This window comes from Mytilus californianus, unplaced genomic scaffold, assembly GCF_021869535.1.
Source record: "Mytilus californianus isolate M0D057914Y unplaced genomic scaffold, xbMytCali1.0.p SCAF_7, whole genome shotgun sequence".
NCBI lineage: Eukaryota > Metazoa > Mollusca > Bivalvia > Mytilida > Mytilidae > Mytilus > Mytilus californianus.
In genome coordinates, this window is record NW_026262723.1 from 69453214 (window position 1) to 69474691 (window position 21478).

General features: G+C 32.9%; 1 protein-coding gene across 8 annotated transcripts in view; it reads left to right on the plus strand.

Annotated features, from left to right (window-relative positions):
* Nucleotides 1-5612: 5612 nt before the first annotated feature.
* The window catches only part of LOC127709070 (paired box protein Pax-5-like), a 65816-nt gene continuing 49950 nt past the window's right edge, over nt 5613-21478 (plus strand). For 4 of the 8 annotated variants that reach the window (XM_052214408.1, XM_052214410.1, XM_052214413.1 and 1 more), the window contains exons 1-2: nt 5614-5751; nt 9567-9960. In XM_052214408.1, coding sequence (XP_052070368.1) covers nt 9681-9960 — 280 coding nt within the window. In that variant the 5' untranslated portion in view covers nt 5614-5751; nt 9567-9680. Of the gene's footprint in view, nt 5752-8979; nt 9375-9566; nt 9961-21478 lie in introns of those variants that run through there. The other 4 variants (XM_052214414.1, XM_052214412.1, XM_052214409.1 and 1 more) reach the window with 4 other exon arrangements.

Genomic DNA, 21478 nt, shown 5'->3' on the forward strand with positions numbered 1-21478 from the left:
TATATCTATTGTACTTTTCAGTGTTGATAGGTATTGTAGCAGGACAAGCAGAAAAATAAGTGATTCAGAACAAATGTCAGAATTTACAGAATTCAGAATACTGTAAATTCAGAAATTATTGCATGCATTTATTATTGCGATTTTTTGTTGTCCCAGAAAGCTCAACATAGGGATAGTGATGCGGAAGCAGCGGTGTTAACTAACTTCTTAAAAGCTTAATATTTCAGAAGGTTGAAGACATGGATGCTTCATACTTTGTATATAGTTGCCTTATGATATGAAGTTTCTTTAAGTTTAAGAAAAACAAACCAAAACACAAAAACGTTGAGCAATGAACCATGAAAATGAGGTCAAGGTCAAATAAAACCTGCCAGACTGACATCTACATTGTAAAATATTTCCATACACCATATATAGTTGACATATTGCATACAGTATTAGAAAAACAGATTAAACACATAAATTTAACATTGAGCAATGAACTGTGAAAATGAGTTAGTAAGCCCAAAATAATAAAAAAGCTTTTAGCTATTTAAAATGTAGTATCAGCGATTGATTTGAACCTTGTAATTCATAAATGTTGTGTATCATATTCAGCTACTGTCATGACTGTTATGAAACAGTTGCATATCGATAGGTATTCGCTTTCTTTTAATGTTTGTACAATTATGTGTGTATTGAAATTTAATGTATATTTTGTTATATGCCTATAAGCTGTATTGCTTTTGGAAATCAAGTATTATTTGAAAGAAAATAGTCAGGATCAATTTCATGTGTTTTTCTTTTACCAAAGACATATATGTCTCTGATTTTACTCAGGAAATTTTCATATGTACTTAAAATTCTTACAATCATAGCATTATGTCAAACTCTAAAAGTATACTCCATTTCAATTTTTGAGATAAATCTCATTTTTTACTAAAATTGAATAGAATTGCATGTTTGAGCCACATATTGTTACATACATAATTGTACATATATATTGAGAAAAAAAGGAGCTCTTTGGGTTATAAAAACCTGAGTTTGACATAAAGCTATGATTGTAAGAATTTTAAGTACATATTGAAAAGTGTTTTGAAAACTTCCTGAGTAAAATCAGAGACATATATGTCTTTGGTAAAAGAAAAACACATGAAATTGATCCTGACTATTTTCTTTCAAATAATACTTGATTTCCAAAAGCAATACAGCTTATAGGCATATAACAAAATATACATTAAATTTCAATACACACATACTTGTACAAACATTAAAAGAAAGCGAATACCTATCGATATACAACTGTTTGATAACAGTCATGACAGTAGCTGAATATGATACACAACATTTATGAAGTACAAGGTTCAAATCAATCACTGATCCTACATTTTACCTTTCTCATCACTGAATGCTTATAAAGAAGGCATTGGAGCCTCTTGTTAGGTTCACGACCTGGATTTTCTTCCATGCAGTTAATATCTTTTCAGTATTGTTCATTATTGTATCAGTGAAGTATTGATTCTAAATCCTTGTAAGACAAGAAAATCATGATGATTCAACTTATAATTTATTGAGAGAAAAAAATAATGGTTGATTTTGCATCATTAATAATGCTTGATTTACTTAGAGAATGAAACATACAGCATGCGGCTTAATTTCTGTATTAGTTTTCTTAATATGTTTGAGAATGAATTGGCTTGGGTTTAGTCAGATTGCTTGAGTACATGCAATCCCATTTGTACACAAATATCGAATTTTTCAACAAATTGACTTGTCCGATTGAAATGTCTTTTGAAGTCACAATGTCATTTTTTGTAATAAGAAGTTAGTGAATTTGTTGCATTTATAAACATAAACGTAGCGGGAAATTCTTTTTAGAGTCGATAGAAATGTCTGGTTGGTGACCTAATTTTTAGAGTCGATAGAAATGTCTGGTTGGTGACCTAATTTTTAGAGTCGATAGAAATGTCTGGTTGGTGACCTAATTTTTAGAGTCGATAGAAATGTCTGGTTGGTGACCTAATTTTTTGACAAAATAAGTTAAAGGATAAACTGCCGTATACCCGAAGAAAACTTTTAGCTTAACTTAAAAAAAGTGTCCGGCGCACTCGAACCGATGGCACATAACTACCCTTAGGTTGGTACGTCTGCAGATGATGTGTCAGTCCCAGATGTGTTATCTACTCATGAGGGTTTGGATGGGGTTCCTCATTTCTGTTTTCTTTTTTGTTTTGCCCTTTATTCTGTATTTTGCCCAATTTTCCATATTCTGGTAAACCCCATCCAAACCCTCACTCATTAGTCAGTGATTATGTTTTGGGTTGATGTGAATGACATTTATATACATTGTAAATGTTTAGTTTAAAACCTATATAATCCTACTAATACTATGGTTTAACTCTCTCAAGCAAAGTTTTAGATAGATTTGTCTATTTTTGCCCATCTGTACTGATTTGATGCTGCAACCGTCCAATGTATTTGGTCTCAGAAATTTATGGTCACGAGTATACAGAACAAAGACTCTTTCTGAAACATTGTGTGTGCAAATTGAAAGGAGTAGGGCCAATTTTCCCGGTACTATTAATTTTAGAGAGGATTGAAGGATTTTTAGAAAATAGCCTTTGTGTGGAATACGTTCAGGAGAAATTGGCCCTACCTCTTTGTTTATATCATAAGTTAAAATCGATGTAAACACGATGAATGGACCTGATTTGTATGTAAATAAAGAAATATAACAAAACCAGCGGTATTTTTATACATGAACTTTTTCAGGGAAAATGTAGAAGAGCTATCAGTGTTCTTTAGAAATGTAGATGTATTATAAACTATAGCCATATTATTGCAGTTTGTCAGAAGTAATTTTGAAAAGAATTGTATCTTTATTATTTCATTAAAAGCATGCTTGTTCGATATTGGGGTATATAAATATGGTCAACCATGGTCTTCTCCCATCGGACAATTAAACCAATGCTGAAAAGGGGGAGTCCGTTTGACTGGGGGATGTATAAATACGCAGCCACGTCCGGTAAGAATTGGGTCGTTTTCAGATGTCTATGGCTCTTGTTGGAAAAGTGTCGCACTCTCTGCAGAACCATTGCAAAACTTTTTGATGGGTCCGTGCGTGGCTTGTTTCAATCTTTGTTTGGCCCCTAACCAATTAACATTTCCTCATTGTCTGGCGTACAAAATGATAAGCCTGGTATTTTTGGGGAGTTTTTTTCTTTTTTTTTCTCTGTGACAGTCGAATTCAATCGGTCGACCCTCTGTTCAGAACCTGTCTATGGAATTACATTTTTGTAATTGTAAATTTGTTCTCGTCCAGAATATGAAATATTTGCCACTGGACGTTAAGCAAGTAACAATCGTTCAATCATATAATTCTGGTATAAAATGTGACTGGGCTATGTATTTCTCAAAAACTAGATTAATTGATTGATGTTTAGCGTCCAGCGGGTAATCTATTAACCATATCATGGACGTACATGTAACATGCAAGTAAATGTGATACATGCATGTTTATAGTTAATGTAATACATTGCACGAATAAGAATCCTTTATTTTACTAACAATGTTACAGATCGTTAACAAGCTAGTTCGCAAGGTAGTTGTCCATATGAAGACGCTTTCCGTATTTGAACTCCGTATTCCATCCCGAGTCTACCAATCAACTCGCATTCCAAAAACAGTAGGTACCAGTCAATTGGTTGATCCGCATGGGATCGAACCAAAGATGTCATTGAAAAATAAAGTTTGGAAGTCTGGGAATTAAAACTCCTTCCTGTCGCTACTTAAAAACCTCAACCCTTTCGCATTACTGTCTATTTCTAGATGTATGCCTGAAGTATAGACCTATAGATCTTGATTTAAATGGGATTATTTTGTTCGATTCTAATGTGTGATTACCGTAACAATTTGTGTCTTACCATGCAAGTTCATGTGACTGTCCTAAGTCAGGAACCTCGTCAGTATAGTAGTATTTTATTATATATATGTATTTTGTTTTTGTTATTTTGGGGATTTGGTGGCAGAATTTTTGTATAGCGTATTTAAATTTTCAGGCTCGGGAGATTTACAGCTTGATAGTTTGTATAGACATTGTCCATATTGTAAATACCGTATCGTTTTCCTCTAGATGTTTTTAGTATTTGGTGTCGTTGGTTTACTGTCTCATTGACCAGGAACAGATATACTGTTCCCAGCATTGACGTATACCCCACATCTTGTTTTATTCGTACGAAGGGTTTTATTACGTTTTTCTAAGAGAAAAGTCAGGTGAATAGTAAGTTTGCATATGGTACAAAATTGTATACTTTTAGCTCATCTACTTTCAAAGGGCTAGCGTAATATTTTTGTCTACAGAACTTCTATTTTTTGTCAATGAATGCAAAACTTTAAACGAACTAGCTATTACTATTACGGGGTGTGTTTAACGACCGTGGCTACCCATAAGGGTCTCGCACGGAACTAGCTATTTCACACCCTATTACCGATCATATATCTCGCAATTACAATAGGATTGCAATTAAAAACAATTCACAGTTTTTGCTCTCGGCTACAACAGATTTATGTCGGGAGTTTCCGATTGCCATTACAATACAATGGATTTTCAATCGTATACGGCAGATTTTGATTTGTTTTACCTTTTGCATCTGTCGTACCGATAGCCAGTTTAGGGGTTCATGTGTACATTACATATGTACACGCATGTGTACATTACATATGTACACAATTTCTTAATGAACGACGGCTTGGCTTGAATTTCCAAAGCCAAAGTTAGTTAGAATATAAAAATAAGAAGATGTGGTATAATTGGTAATGAGACAACTCTCCAACAGAGACCACATGACATAGAAGTTAACAACTATAGGTCACCGTACGGCTTTCAACAATGAACAAAACCCATACCGCATAGTCAGCGGAAGCTCTTATTCATAAGAAAATACACTGGCTATCCAGCAGAATCACTTTGTTCGTAATTTTCCCTTTTGAAAATATAAAGGATCTGGTCAGAAATTTCGTTTAGTATGAAAACTAAATTATGTGTCATTCAGACATGCAAAACAGAACTAGATATATGTGCAAAAAAGAGGCGGAATATACCAAAAGGGAATATCAAACTCATAAGTAACATTTCAGCATATGAATATGTAAATAACAGATTGATTTGTTTTGAAGTTTTCTTGTTTACCGGAAAACACACTTTTGAAAATTTCAGTCTGTAAAAAAATAGGTTTTTCGTTTGACGAGCTTCATTAGATCTTTAGTATATTTAAAATTTAAAGAAATTAATGTTTTTAAGGAATAGTATGAAAAAAAGGTACAGCTTTGTACTATACAAGTTTTTTTTATTAATCCCGATGGGATTTGTTCACAAACTTGTCAAGTTTACCTCAGTTAAAATTTACTAATAGTATACCGTTCTGACATAATGTTTTGATATGTATTTCCAAAACTTATTTTCTTTAATTGAAAAATAAGGGATTTGATCAAATTTCATTACAAATTCAATTACCGTTAATCCTTTGATTATATGGAAATTAAATTGACATATGAATAGAGATTTAATTTTGGTAGTCTTTTGTTGTTCGTCAAGTTTGCCAGAGGGGTGTTTAAATAGACGCATTACAACTTGTTTCAATCCGGGTACCTTTCTACCTTGGGTGTCAAACGCATTGAATACTCGGATTTGACTGGGGTTGAGTGAGTTTGAAAGCAGTTTGTATATTGGCTTTGGTCGTCATCGATGACTGCCTGACACGCATCAGTACCAAGGTTTGTCAACTTTATACTATTTCATATTGATTACTCTGCTTTCACACTTGATCGAGTGCTCTTTAGATCATTGCTTTATGCATATTGTTTTGTTTTTTAAACGAACGGACAGTTGAAGTCGAAGTAAGGGCGTAGAGACCGGAGTCTCCGTTCGTTTCTTGCTAGACATTAATTCATTTTTGATGTTTATTACCGTCTTTTTTCTTTCTCAATGATTCGTTATAGTGTTAAATTGCCCATGGTGTAATAAAAAAGAGTATTTTAAAATTCAAATTATATTTTAGGGTTTCCCGCAGTATAATTTTTATACCAATATATCAGACGATTTTTTTCAATTATAATGTTTTGTATATATTTATTACATGTTTTTGTTTTTTATATTATCATAAACTGTGAACATGTTTTTCGATTTTCTGTAAAGTACGCGAAAACCTTCAATTTCAATCTGTTGACACAAGGGTTCTTAAGTACTCGTATGAAAAAGCGAAAGAAACAGTTAAAATATATTCAATCTCTTGATATGTATAGGTATCAGTTTCTGGTATTTAATTGATGTATATTTGACGTAAAGACAATTACAACACACCTCCTTAATTCTATATGAAAGCTGTTTACAGTTTTAATATTAAATACACTATCATTATTTAATAATGTCATTGTGGTTGTATTGTGTTTTTTTTCCTTGTTGTTTGGTTTCTGCCACAATGACGTCTACAAAACATGTATTTACGCCTTTATACAATATAATTGTCTCTATTTGGAAATGTTTTGCCTGAAATAGTGTGTATAGAACTATTTTATTTTCCGCCAAGCACGTTCATTGAGACACGCCATGTACTTATCCTATCCGCTACCCCAATTAACCAGGACGATTTTCAATAATTAAGCTTTATTATTGTGTATAACAATACTATTAAACCGTAGTTATTCAATACAAATAACTTGAGTACAACCTTTGCCCGTAGGAGTCTTTAAAAAACAGAGCCGTCAATGAAAGCAGTTATTGTCTACTTCAGCTTAAGTCGATTTTTCTATAGGTGTGTTAATACAAGAAGAAATAAAACTTCTTTTGTACCTGTGTACATATATAGTTTGTTAAAAGAATTTTTAAACTGTGTACAGCTTAACTACCCTCAACTATTTTCAATGGGAAAATGACTCCAGTAATGAAATGGGAGACGATTAGAGAAAATCTTAAAAAACTTGTATTTCACAATTTTCACGACCACTTTTTTATCGAATATATATTTTGGTGATTATCCTATTAAAACATTTAATTTGTAAGAAAACACGATTTTTTATGGGAATTTTGTCCGTTTGTTTACTTGTAGAACGACATTATTTCTTTAACAGTCAATTTAAAAATATTTAAACCTAATATGGATTCTAAAGTTAGTCAACAAATACAGCGATCTTTATGTTCAACTGTGAGGACCTGGTGAAGGGTAATTTTTTTTCTTAACTAATTAAAAGACTTGTACCCGAATATTTTATACTCAGCAGCATAAAGATGGCGGTTTGTTTTTTTTGGACAAAAATACTTTGTTGCATGTAATGCTTAGTCTTTAGTATATAAGTGTTTTGTAGACTTGTTTGTCGTTTCGTGTTTTCTTGCCATGGCGTTGTCAGTTTCTCTTCGACTTGTGATATTTGAATGTCTCATTGGTATATCTTCCGCCTCTTTTTATAAATATACTTGTTATCAAATTGCAAATGTTGAAATTATATATTAACGTTTTTACTATCTTAAACTTCCCCAAAATTCGTAAATAAGCAGACGTTTTTACTCTGAGTTCTTGGTGCCCATACATATCTTCTAACATAAGACTTTTATTGTCTTTAGATACAAGGATTAGGGTGCCTTTGCCGGGAAGCACCAACCATCATTTCCGCTACCGTTGATGTCATATGAATCTATTTTTTGTGTGTAGAATTGGTTTATATTATCGTAAGATTTGAATGGAAAGATATTTTGACTTTACCTTTAATTGAGTAAAAGTTATTATGTCCAATTTAGGAGATCATCCCAAACCTGTATAAGACAATGGAACTGTCAATGACAGAGAATATAAAAGAAAAATAAATAAAAAGTAGTTTTTAACATTTGAATAATCTTCAAACCCTTTTCTGCAGTTTTCTAAAAGACCTTAAGGAAGTATGAAATACATTTTATACTGTTTATTTCTCATCCAAAAGAAAAATAGACCATCATTTCCATGTTAATTTATCCAAGGAACCGTTTTTGTTAATTTCGGCTGAAATTGATTTGAAATGATTTTAATTATAGATATATAAATTGGTAATGAATTAAGTTGAAACAAAAAATGAAATAACAATGAAAACGTATATTTTTATTTACGATGACTTGAAACAAAGTAAGATTTCCATATTTTACTAAAACTAAATCACCATTCTTTATTTCGAAAGAAAGAAAACAACGCTTCCTAGAGGTGTCAAGTCATTTTTTTTCAACCTTAAAACAAATATTTTTCTTTGGGATCAGCTTGCAGACAATTGGAATTTTTAGTTAATGTAAATTTACATATGTTTATTGTGTAAAATGTCAACATTTTTGTGAATGAGATCTTCTTTTATATTTAGAAAGATTACTTACTCTTTGTTACGTCATTACTTTTGTTACATGTACACGTAGTTCTATGTACTTGTTTGGTGTTTTCCCTGAAGGAAGAAACACAATTTGACACATCTCCATTTGTTAATACAAGGTCTAATTTACTTACAAGCGAGTCAGTGATGTAAGTTGTGTATATTTACATTTATAACTAGGGAGAACATGAACCATGTAGATAAGGAAAAATTAAGACCATGCAAGAAATTATCAACTCATATATTTTAAATTCTGTTTTTTTGTTTTGCATAAAAATCTTGGAAATATTTATTTGACCATTCCTTATTGAAAAACAGATAAAAAAAGATAGTTCTTTTACGTAATGTAGTTTGCAGCTGATTGATAAAGGAAACGGGTGCGACATAGAAATGAAATTGAATCCGGGATCATAACGGCAGCGAAAGACTGTTAAAAAACTGCTTCATCACGATGTGGTAACTTATACAGACTTCGCCATTAGACTTTCCTGCGTAACACTCAAGTTACAAGTAAAATATGTCCCGTAATTTTCTAAAGCAACTCATTTAGTTTGCATACGACAGCTTTGATTATCATATTAAAACACAAACCGCTATAATCCATTTAAAATATTGATCAACAAAATTCAAAATACAATATGTAAGAATTTTCCTCAATACACAATTTGTTATTCATCTCTCAGGTATACAAGTATACCTGCATACAAAGTGTTTTCTCACATAAATAAGGAATGTCACCTTCGGGCTGTGACGATAGCTTTTTAATGGCGGGAAAGCCATGGTCGACCAATCAGCACTCTTTCCGAACTTTAAATATGTATGATGGAAATTAGACACAATAAGTAGAATAGAAAGCGCTTCTTTTCGTCGTCCATAACTTTTGTGTATCCATTTCAATCAAACTGAAATATTTTTGTACTTGTATTCCTCCGCGTTGTAGTTGCACACCTGGTTCGCAGGTAGACATTCATTTGTGGGCCTTGTCCTATCTACGGACGACTGGCTGGTATTGACAGGTAAGTTTTATACAGGTCTTCACGGTGCAATGCTCTCATTTACGTTTCACAGACCTCCATACCTGGATGGGCACTGTCAACATTTTACCATGTGTATATACGGAAGTTTCGCATGAGACAATACTTATTTTTTTGTGAATGAAAATGTGGTTTATTGATTCCAAAGGTTTATTGTATAGAAACTATTTACAGATCAACCGTAGTAATTAAGAAGAGAGGATCTGAAGGGGTTTTAGCGGTTGGTCAGTCTTCCATACAGTTCAAAACAACTGATACCGTATCGAAAAACAGCTGAAGCAAGTCCCAATGGAAGTGGAAACCAATCGGGAGCCCTCTCCAGAGAGCGTAACAGAAGAAGAACAACAGACCGTTACAGTGACAACAGAAATACAAAATGTCAATGTAAACGAACAAGAAATTTTACATCCAACAGAGGCAGAAATTATACAAGTTGCAACAACAGACATATTACAACAGGCGGCAACAACTATCCTATCCCAAGTCAACAACAATTATATTACGGTTCCCATTGGCATTAGCAACAACAACAATAATGAGGAACACGACAAAGTGAAATCAGTGAAAGGTAAGCGGCCATGTGTTTATGTCAATTGAACCAGCACGATGTAAATAACACACTTGTTTTTAAAATTTTCACTGTATTTACACTGACCATATTTGTTTAACTGTTAAAACCATTTATTGATGGTTGGTATAACCTCTTTTTTGTATAATAATGGTGTTCTGAGCGGGAAATAAATTGCTACTTTTTTGTCAGAACCCTGCATTACCCCATCGACAATATAATACCACGCAATTTGTCAAAATAAGATGACATTATGTGTCGTCGTCATTTTATTATAACCACGAAAATGACTTAGAAATGACGCTAACATCAAGTTGTTGGTCTGCACACCTTAAAGGCTTGTAGTACAAAAAAAACCTCCATAAATTAACATTTTTTATTTGAAAGTATTAATTATTTTTTTTAGAAAATAACCCGGGATCGATATCCGCCTCAAGTTATTTTTCTAATTGTCAATAAAAATAATTGTTGAAGATAAACTATGTTTTTGTTCAAATTTTAACAAAAGAATTCTATGAGAAAATTGTCTGGATGCTATTTCCTTTTATAATCTCGAGAAAATTAAACCAAACCACCTAAAAGTATAAGAACAGGACTGTTTTTCTTTGACCAGAGTTGTGTTATTTCACGTGTTTTTAATCCTTCGTGTAAAGATCTTGGAACATAATATGGCGAAATAATAGGTTTAATAAAAACCGTAGAGGGACATAAAAGGCTCCATGTTAACAATCCCTGTATTTATAAAAAGATGTTCAGATAATTATATGACACAGGTGTTCTTACTGTCACAACTGTAACACCTTACATGAGGGTTAAGACTATAGTAGGTCAAAGTGGTTACTTTTAAAATCAGTATCTTTTCTGATGCTCAATCCGTAGTTAAGACTAGTAGGTCGAGATGGTAAATTAAAAAAAATAGTAACTTCTCTGAAACTCAATTCTTAAGACTAGTAGGTCGAGGTGGTAACTGTTTAAATGAGAATGTTCTCTGTAGCTCAATTCTTACTTTTATATTGGTGTTTTGTTAAAGTAGTCAAAATTAATTTAAATTCAATAAAAATATGGTTGTGAAACTTTTTCATGGTAATTTTATTTTCTCTTTAAAGCGTTATAATAGAAGCTTTCTGTTTTATTTGGGTTCGTCCTCTCGGTTTTCTTATATCTTGATGTACAAGTCATCCCTTTTCTCTTCTTATTGTTGGTTGGCCCTGTATGATAAAATTAATCAACCCATCATAATCACCAACCAAACCCTACCTCCATTACCATCATCAACCCCACCCCATCTTCATCACCATTACCAACCCCATCCATCTTCATCACCATCATCATCACCAACCCCAAACCACCTCCATAATCACCCCACCCCACTTTTATCACCATCATCATTACCAACCCCACCCCATCATCATCATCATCATCATCACCTATTATTAAAGTGACTTTAATTATGCATAAAGCATTTGACTAAACTCAGATCGCAGGGTAATATTTGTACTCACTTTACTCGTAAATTTCTATTTTACATAATACTATATTGTAAGTGACATATTTGTTGCCATTTGTGTAAAATCATTGGGTATCAAATTGCACTTTGTCATTGTTGTGGTGGAATTTACATGTGTTGCTTCAATTCTATGGGGGAAAATGAACATAAAATAACTAGAACCTGATATGAGCTTTTTTTGTACGGATTTTGATGTATTATTTTAAGATGGTTTGTTTGTAAACACATCTTCTGTAATTTTGCATGGTCATTGTGTTTTATTCAGGTTCTTGTCTGAGTTAACTTGGCGTGCGTGTTCTTCACCTTGAATTACGGATTGAATTGTTTGAAATCAAGCTTGTTTAAAATTTCAGTCTTGTGCATGTATTTTTGGTGATTTGTTTGTAGTCTTATCCTTTTGTTGAGTGAATAAACACATCTTGGTTTATTTTGCATGCATAGTCTTGATCAGGGTGCACAGACACAATTTGTTAACTAATATCAACTTCGATTGCCTGTTCTTAAGATGGTCTTCAGAATGGTGTACAAATTTTCATTTTGTTAACTATACATTGACTGTAAAACATTTAGTCAGTTTTAATTATCATATTTTAATATAACAAGGCTTTTGAAGCTCCAAAACGTTGAAAGCATTTTACCTACCATACACATGGTCTTTAGCATATTTGGTGAATCCAACCAGCAATATGTGTTTATACTACGCTGTGTATTATTTGCTTGTAAACTGCTATCTCTATTTCAAAGATAGACTATAAATTATTTCTTAGTTGAGAAAATAAATCTATAGAAACGGCGTTGTCAGTTTTTCTAAATAACATGACGCTATGAAACACAGTGGTCATACAAATCCTTCTCATAATTTGTTTTAAAATATGATCACCCTGATATGGCGCCTGTATAACGGAAAAACACAAACTTCCCCAAGGTAAAGTTTTTAAAAGTTTATCTATTGTATCTGGACAGTAAATGGCCATATGTCTTTACTTGGGGCACTATGAATCTTCACTTCTATAAGTGGTATATACTTTATCTTTTATCTCAAGATCTGAGTTTTACCCACAAAGAATGTCAACGCATGACCTTTTATATATAGTCATTTGAAGGTTTGAAGTTTGATAACTTCCAGTTTTCAATTATCTAACAAGTATAATCTAATTGTCTCTATGCCAGTTGACATATAATTTGATAATGATTTCCAAAACTTCAGATATATCTCTGCATGACTCTCTATAAGTTTGGATGCTTATGTATAGTTTTGAATTTGTCATACTTAAATTAAAACAGTAGTTGAAATGTCCATTTTGTGCTAAGCAATATACAGGATGGTCTTTGGTTCGTCTTTTTTCAGTTTAACCATTAACCTTATCCGATCATGTACCTTTTTTAGATTCTGTTCAGCGTTTGACACGATAGCCCGTAGTCCATAGAGCTATTTAGTTTAAGGAAAAGTTGTAATGCTAAAATGGAAATGAAGTTTGGGGTAACAAACCGTGTAGGGATCTGGTTCGCTTCATTTTCCCCACATGACTTCTAGTATCGTATAAATAATAAAATAAAAATTCCCCTACGAGAACCAGTGTTAGTTACTATTCCTCAAGTATGCATCAAAACATCTTCATATCTTCATTTATTTCCATCAAATTCATCTGATATTTTGAGACACCCATTCTTAGTTCTAGTTTTGGAATTGCTTTCGTAAAATATATGTTCCAGGTTATATTTTGTTAGTTCCATGAGTTTTATTCTTTCAATCAGTCGATATATCAACAAGGACATTTATACATCTTGAAAGCTGTAAATAGTATCCTTGTGTTTTTTTATTAGTCACTGTTTTAAATGAGTTCTACTTGGATAGATCATTTAAACATACACAAAGTGGTATTATTAACTCTGGCAATAAACTAGTATGTTACCAGTTGCAATATGAATGCAAGACCCTTAGCTAGCTCTTAGTGTTATTGTGATGTGATATTTTTTTGTATTCTTGTCTTTTATTTTTGCTTATGTGCTTTGTCTATATGCCATTTTGTTTTTCTTTGTTGACATATTTGTTTGTTTTTATAGTAATTAAGATTATTAAACAATGTTGACTGCTGTACCCCTATTTTTGACATGTTTACCTTTTATGTCTGTTTGTTTTGTTCACACATTGTTGGAATTTTATGCGACTGTCACAAGTGAGAGGTTTAACTAGCTATAAATTCCAGGTTTAATCCTCTATTTTCTACATAAACAAATGCCTGTACCAAGTCAGGAATATGACAGTTGTTTTCCATTCGTTTGATGTGTATGAGCTTTTGATTTTGCCATTTGATAAGGGACTTTCCGTTTTGAATTTTCCTTGGAGTTTGGTATTTTTGTTATTTTACTTTTTAATGGACGAAATGGGATTTTAAAATTCATTTCAGTGTCATCTTGAACCACACTCTCTGCAAGTTTATCTCAGTCTGTAAATAAACATTTCAAAACCAGCTCCAAGAGAAAAAAAAACACGTTTGTGACAAACACATACAGCAGTTTTGTAGCTGCATTTTATGGCACAATCAATTTACTGCCATTTATCTCTTGTTAGAAAAACAACATTATAGGTTTCTGTTTTGGTAGCTTATTGTATTCTGTCCTGAACTTAAATGTCCAGTACAATAATCTTTTATCGATATTCAATAATTGAGAACTTCCTGACCTTTCTTGGCTTCCTTTAGATTGATATGAGATATTAAAATTCTATAAAGATCTCAGCTCACAAGTCTTTCAACGTCTTTTTGCGAGTAGGAGTTCATTACATGGTTGTGAGGTCACCCCCGCTTAGAAAGAAAAGGTTTTGCTTTCTTAGAATTTTAAATTGCTTCTGTTTCACCTCTTATTATGTAACTAGCATAGTTTTTTTTTATCAACACCACTCACTGTTCAAATTAATTGATCTTGATACTTTATGTTGCCGGAGAAGTTTGAAGATAGAGAACGGGTCCAAGTCCAGCTTGGGGAAAGAGCATACAAGTTTGATGTACATGTTTTTTTTTGTACACTGACATTGTAAGGTTGATTTCTATGCCCATAAATGATCTACAGCTCCATCACTATTTTGAACCTTTAGCCACAAATCAAACAATCGTACACAACATCCATTTGACTAGGTATTGACTCAAAAATAATCTTTTTAATCGAAGATATAAGACCATTGTTTATCCCATGCAATGATCCGATGTCTCTTTGTATATAAAGCTATTGTAATAGAATGTCTATGCATTGCATGTCTTCTAACACGTTCTGCAGAAATAAAAATTATCAGCAGGTTCATGCATACATATTTATTTAATATATGAAAGGTTTTGCAGATGCAAATTTTTGCAACCATCTCTATCAAACACCTCTGATGATGTCCAGTTTCTTATCAATATGGTGGCAAAGTGGTGCTTTATACTGCAAGGAAATATATATTCACTTCAAGTTGCCTTAAAATCAGAAATGAATACTATTTTCACTCTTTTGCATTTTATTATGTATTTCATGCCAGCATTGATACATCACTGAGAACTAAAGTCACTAGAATGCACAAAGGCGGAGGAAGAACCCTTGCAACAACTGTTTTGGGTTGCCTGGCGAGGCAGAATTGTTGCCCCTATCTAACGTTATGTGAACATTATTCACTTCAAGTTGCCTGTTCAGAAATGAATACGATCCTATCTTAAATGTGTACACATATTGCCATGGCGTGTTGTCAGTTTGTCTTCGACTAATGCGTTTGAATGTCCCTTTGGTTCTTCCGCCTCTCTTTTGCTTACATCACGGTAATTCGACATATTTCTTCCCTGCCTTAGTGCATGCGAGTGACTAAAGTGCTCAGTCATGTGTCAATTGTGGCATGCATTATATGATAAACACTCTTTTATGTAACTTTTTTCTGTTGTCGGGTTTCGTTTACAATTAGTTATTGAAAGTTTTGAATATAATTTTTGAATTAGGTCTTTCGGGATTGATGAGGTTTCATGTGTATGCACTTGTAGGTAAATTTTATGTTGATATTGGTAGTGGCATGATTGGTAAGGAATTTCCGTTCTTCCATGATACGATGTTATTGTATTTTATAGGTATATGTCAAAACCCCAACCCAACGCTTTCCCTTTTTTATAGTCGGTTTACCAATTGCTTTTAAGTGATATATAGCTGTTATGGTTATCTTGACAATACCTTGCAGTTATACATCTATACACAAACAAAGATTTAACTACTACAGCAATCAATATGAACAAATTCAAGCTGGCATGTTAATACAACAAACAATACAGCAGTCTTATTTTAAAATCGCCATTCACTTCTACAAAGTTGGTTAACGTTGATGAATAGTTCAATATTTGATTACAATATTTGCTTACTAGTTGTCAGATGAAACAAAGACAATATTTGGTCTGAGTAAACATATTCTTTGCATGCTTACATTGAAATAGATATTCAAATATAGGAGGACGGGGAAGTGTAACTATAATACAATCGTTAATAGAACTTGACATGCAAACATTATCAGACTTGGAGGAATAGTAAAGTTTAGATATCTCCAAGGAATAAAACAGACGATAAAAGCAGAAAACATAATTACAGTGATGATCATCTTCAGGTATTGTCTTATCAATAATGTATACCTGTGCCGTGATTACCTGTCCGTTATATTCAACACTCTCTCCAAAAGGAAAAAAAAAACATGATTGAATATGTTTTGTTTGGACAAGAATTGTGTTTGTTTATCTTGGATATGACAGAAGGATATATTATAAGAAACGAAAATTTATAAAGAATAGCCGTCTTCAAGTGGACAGCGTGTAGTGTTGCATTCATATTATAAAATTTGATAATTGTGTGGCTTTATTTTATACACACTTTTTAACAAGGATGACAATTTTTGAATTTCATTTACTTTATCCCATTTCTACAGAAGGAATTGTTACCTACACGGGGACAGTAAGCTCACATGATCGTTTCATTTGAGTTTTGTTTAAGACTATCTGTACATTTTGTAATGCAGTAGAAAATATGAATTTATATATTATTCATAGATAAACAAAAGTAATAATAAAACAAAGAAGGAATGCAAAGTTACTGCAATAAAAATATATCTTTTACAGTTTTCCTTGCTATACTAAGATTAGCTTTATAAACCAACACCTACTATTTAAAAAGAATTGATGAGCCCAGCCATTTGTATCTCTGTTGCTTTTTTTTTATTCACCAACTGCATAACTTCCAACAATTCCAAGTATTGGAAAGTCATATTAGAATTAGAATGACGAAACAGAATCAGTATTTGTATTCTTGGAAAAATCTATACATTTTTTTCACCAAGATAACATGTATAGTTTTGATATGATGTTTCATTCATATTGCATTGTGTTTTCCCGTTTAGATTTATTACATAGAAAACTGCTAAATTTCTAGAAAAGTGACTTTTTCGATACATAAACAGCATCATCCTGTAATGGGTTGGTGATTAGTCAGTATCAGGATAGGGTCAATGACAACAGACGAGTCGTACATAATGCACCTCATAGCATATGATTAGTTGCTACAGACCAATCATTACCAACACTAAAAAGTCTTACCAATACTAATACCAGACTCAAAGTCATATACGCCACTCAAGTACCCCATTCGTATAGTTTATAGAATCATAAGTGGAGCTCAAATCAAAACAGTTGGAATCCCATAATAGAACGAAACAACACGACGGGTGCCACATGTGGAGCAGGATCTGCTTATCCTTCCAGAGCACCTTAGATCAACCCCAGTTTTTGGTGGGGTTCGTGTTGCTTTGTCTTTAGTTTTCTATGTTGTGTTTTGTGTACTATTGTGTGTCTGTTTGTCTTTTTCTTTTTTAGCCATGGCGTTGTCAGTTTATTTTCGATTTATGAGTTTGAATGTCCCTCTGGTATCTTTCGCCCCTCTTTTAAAAACACTGAAAACCAAAAATTCATAAAGGTTGTGCCAAATATAGAACAAAAAGTTTTCAAATGAATTAAAAAAAAGCATTTTTTTTTTACCCAAATGAGAGCATCAATTATATTTCATATCAGTTTCAAATTGCTTGATGGGCATGTGATACCCTCGGGGACTAGACGTGACGTCTTTATGCATTGGTATCAACCTTATGTTGTAAAAAGTCATGTTGTATTTAGTACGCCAGACGCGCTTTTCGACTACATAAACTACAAATGAGCATCGGTTTTATAGTAGTTACTCATTATCTTATTGATGGTTAATGAGTACATACCATTTGTTATCAAAGAGATGGTGAAAAACATTACCCATGATCCAACTGAATCAGTTGTTATATGGACAATCATGTTACAAACAGAGTTGGTTGTTACTGTCTTGTTTCATTACCCTATACATGATCAATGATAACAGACATACATGTATTCCTAACATTGAGTACTCGAAGAGTTAGTGGATGTAGACATTACTCATTTCATTACCCTATATATGATCAATGATAACAGACATATTCCTAACATTGAGTACTCGAAGAGTTAGTGGATGTAGACATTACTCAATCATTACCCTATATATGATCAATGATAACAGACATATTCCTAACATTGAGTACTCGAAGAGATAGTGGATGTAGACATTGCTCATTATCATAAATATAGTCCATGTAAAACATTCTGTCATTATCCTATACAAAGTCACTGATTTTAAACATAAGTCTTTATCCCATTGGAGGTCTGTGATTATACAGGCATTATCATACTCTCATAGAGAGTCATTGATAACAAGCATAATCATTGTCCTACGTTATGTCGATGGTATAAATATAATTCCTTACCCCATACGGATGATGTGCTTTTAAGCATAGTCATTACTTCATTAAGAGTCAGTGACTACTCATTATTTGCCATATAGAGAGTCGATGGTTGCAGACATAATTCGAATTCTCACAGATTCAAGACAGTCATTTCCAATAAGAGACATGTTTAGAGACATTTTACTTATTAAAATCATTGGTTACAGGCATAATCTCTTCTTTGAAGAGGCAGTGGTTAGACATAAGTCTTTAAATACATTGAAGTCAATGCATGGTCAATGATTATACATGTAATACCGATATAGATAGTCAAGGGTAACAGACGCAGTCACATTATTTATTTTACCACAGTTTTTATCGGACATTATTAAATTCTTTGTAACACTCTTTATAGGACTATCATCAGTCGATTGATACGTTCATTCGTATTTGCTTAACGTCCAGTGGCTTATACTTCATGCATATTCAGGACGAGCACAAATATTATTAAACAAAATATATGATTGGTAGGGTTAGTACCAGTATTACTGAAAAGACGGTCATTCGTTTTTGATAATATCATGAATATTATTCCAAAGATTGTTAGTAGTTTATCACTTAATAGTTAATACCTTCATATATTGTAAGTCAAAGGTTACAAACATTAGTCAGTTGTGTCTTTAATTAACAAGTGTTAATAGTTAAAAACAAATTAATAAGCAACATTACCCCCCCCCCCCCCCCCCCCCAAAAAAAAATGTAAAAATAATGCAAATGAAACCAGAAAATCGTCGTCTTAAAAGTTTATGGTCGAGGCTGCCGAGCGATTTCTGTTGATATTAAATCAGAGCAGAGAGATGATAATACTGAAACATTCTGGTCTCCCAGTCTAGCGGAATCTTCAGATTAAAAAAAAATACTTTGAACAGCTAAACTTGAAGGGTATATTTAAACATCATTAAAGGATATTTGTATACTTTCCGTGACATGCATTCTGCCTTCTATTTTGAGACTGTTTCCCTGGCGTTAAGGAAATAAAACAGTATCAAAACATATACATGTATATGATTAAATCTGAAGAGGTGTATACATATGTATATGATACAATTAAAAATGTATGATTGGTAATAAGGCTTATATATGGAGAAAGGGTAATTTAATTTGGGTCTGCTTAGTCACTGGCATAATGGAGATATTTTATTGGAAAAGGTCTTTACAAATTTTACTTGCAACTAATTATCCCCACAAACCACACGGAGGGCAATAAAAAGAAATATTTACATAATTCAAAAATAACACACCTTTACTCCAAATAGACCTTTAGAAACTAGTAGACTTTTAATTTAATTTTATGAATATGATGTTTTAATTAGAGAAAACACATTGAAATCTAATGGAATACGTGAATTAAAGAAAACGAAATTATGACACGAATTTTCTTATGTGGACAATTTTGGTACATGTTGATGAATTACAACCCATTTGCCATATATTTAGTTTTATGGAGCATTTGTATTTTATGATTTTTGTAACACTTTGACAATGGTATGCTTTATTATGTAGGTTATAGCAGGCTAAGATGTGATTATAGATTTGTAGTATTTGATATAATATTTAAAATTCAGTTTTATCTAGCTTGCTTGGTATGATTCTCATCTTTATTTCGTCTCGTTTCAACAGGATGGAAAATAATAAATTAGGTTTTTGTATTATAAAAATGTGACACTGAAAAATGTCCTGTTGTTGAACATTTTGCCTCTCAAAACAGTGTATTATTCAAATATTAGCTCAAATGGTCCGCGGTTTTTTCTCTCTGAAATTGTGTATTTTTGTAAAATGGACTCTTAAATTTAATATTATTCAAAAGGTTCGGATTTCATTAATTTAATGATTTTCACAAGTGTATGTAGAACACATAAAACGAAATATATATTATTTATGCCCTAGATATTCATTTATGTTGGTTTTTCAGTCTCTATACAGCACCTTGTCAAAGTATACAATTACTAGGTTTAGTTGGTATATTTACTGAGTTGTAGAGGTTTCATAACGCATTCAATGTTAGGATGAAGAATAGAAAGAGTTTCGGGTTACAGATTTTATGAAGATATTTACTATTAAATGATAAAGAAAGCTCTAAATGACACAATGGAGCATTCCTTAAATAGTCAATGTTTAGAAGAAGAATTAATTGCCTTGAAAGGAAGTTGACCATTTTTCAAAGAGGTACTTACAAGGGGAAAACCAACGTTTGTTTCCAGAAATTTTCTACACGCTTTTGTATTTGTATAAATTTAAGGAAATATAACATGTCATATTTTCTTGCCTTGACGAAGTCTCCGATGCGAGCCATATCCGTGCTGTTTCCGGTGGTGGCGTTGAAGTTAACAACTTGCTTTTTATTAGGTTAATAGTGCATGTAAGGGGAACCACTTATGATAAGTCGATGATGTTTATCATGCAGTTGTATTAGCATTGCCGCACATCTCATTTCCGTGGAGATTATTTGATCCTGCCCCTTCAGTCATGGTCCATTGACTTTGATTTGATTTTTGATTTGATTTTTGGTGTTTTAAAGCCACTTTTAAGCACCGCTTTTGGGCTATTTCGTGGCGGCCAGTTTTTATTGGTGTCGGAAGCCGGAGTGTCCGGAGAAAACCACCGATCTTCGATAGGAAAACTGACAATCCTAGTCAATTAAGATTGAAGTCGAGTGCACCCGCACGAGCGGGGTTCGAACTCACAACCTCAGTGTTGACTGGCTAGTGATTACAGTAGTAACTACTTAGACCCCTCGGCCACCGAGGCCCCCCTCCATTGACTTTGAAACTTTTGCATAGTTTACTTGATAACGTATGTGATTATGTCAGTTTAAAGGGAGCCACTAATAATAAGTAGACTATTTGGTATGCAATTGTCAGGTGTATTAGCATTTACATATCTTATTTCAATGAAGGTTACTTGACCCTTTTCTTTCAATCGTGGTTCATTGATTACGAAAATTTTGCATAGTTTACACGTTGAAATGTTGCGATTTTAATTTCAATATTTGCTTTACACTATTGGAATTTCATGCAGACGAGACATACCTCTGTGTCAACACTTTATATACTTGAAACACAGAGTGATCTCAGGAGTTAATCTACAGTGATCATTAGCCTGTCAACACTGAGGTGAGTTCGATCCCCGTTCGTGGCAGGTGCGTTTGACTATGATTGACACTACCCTTGATATAG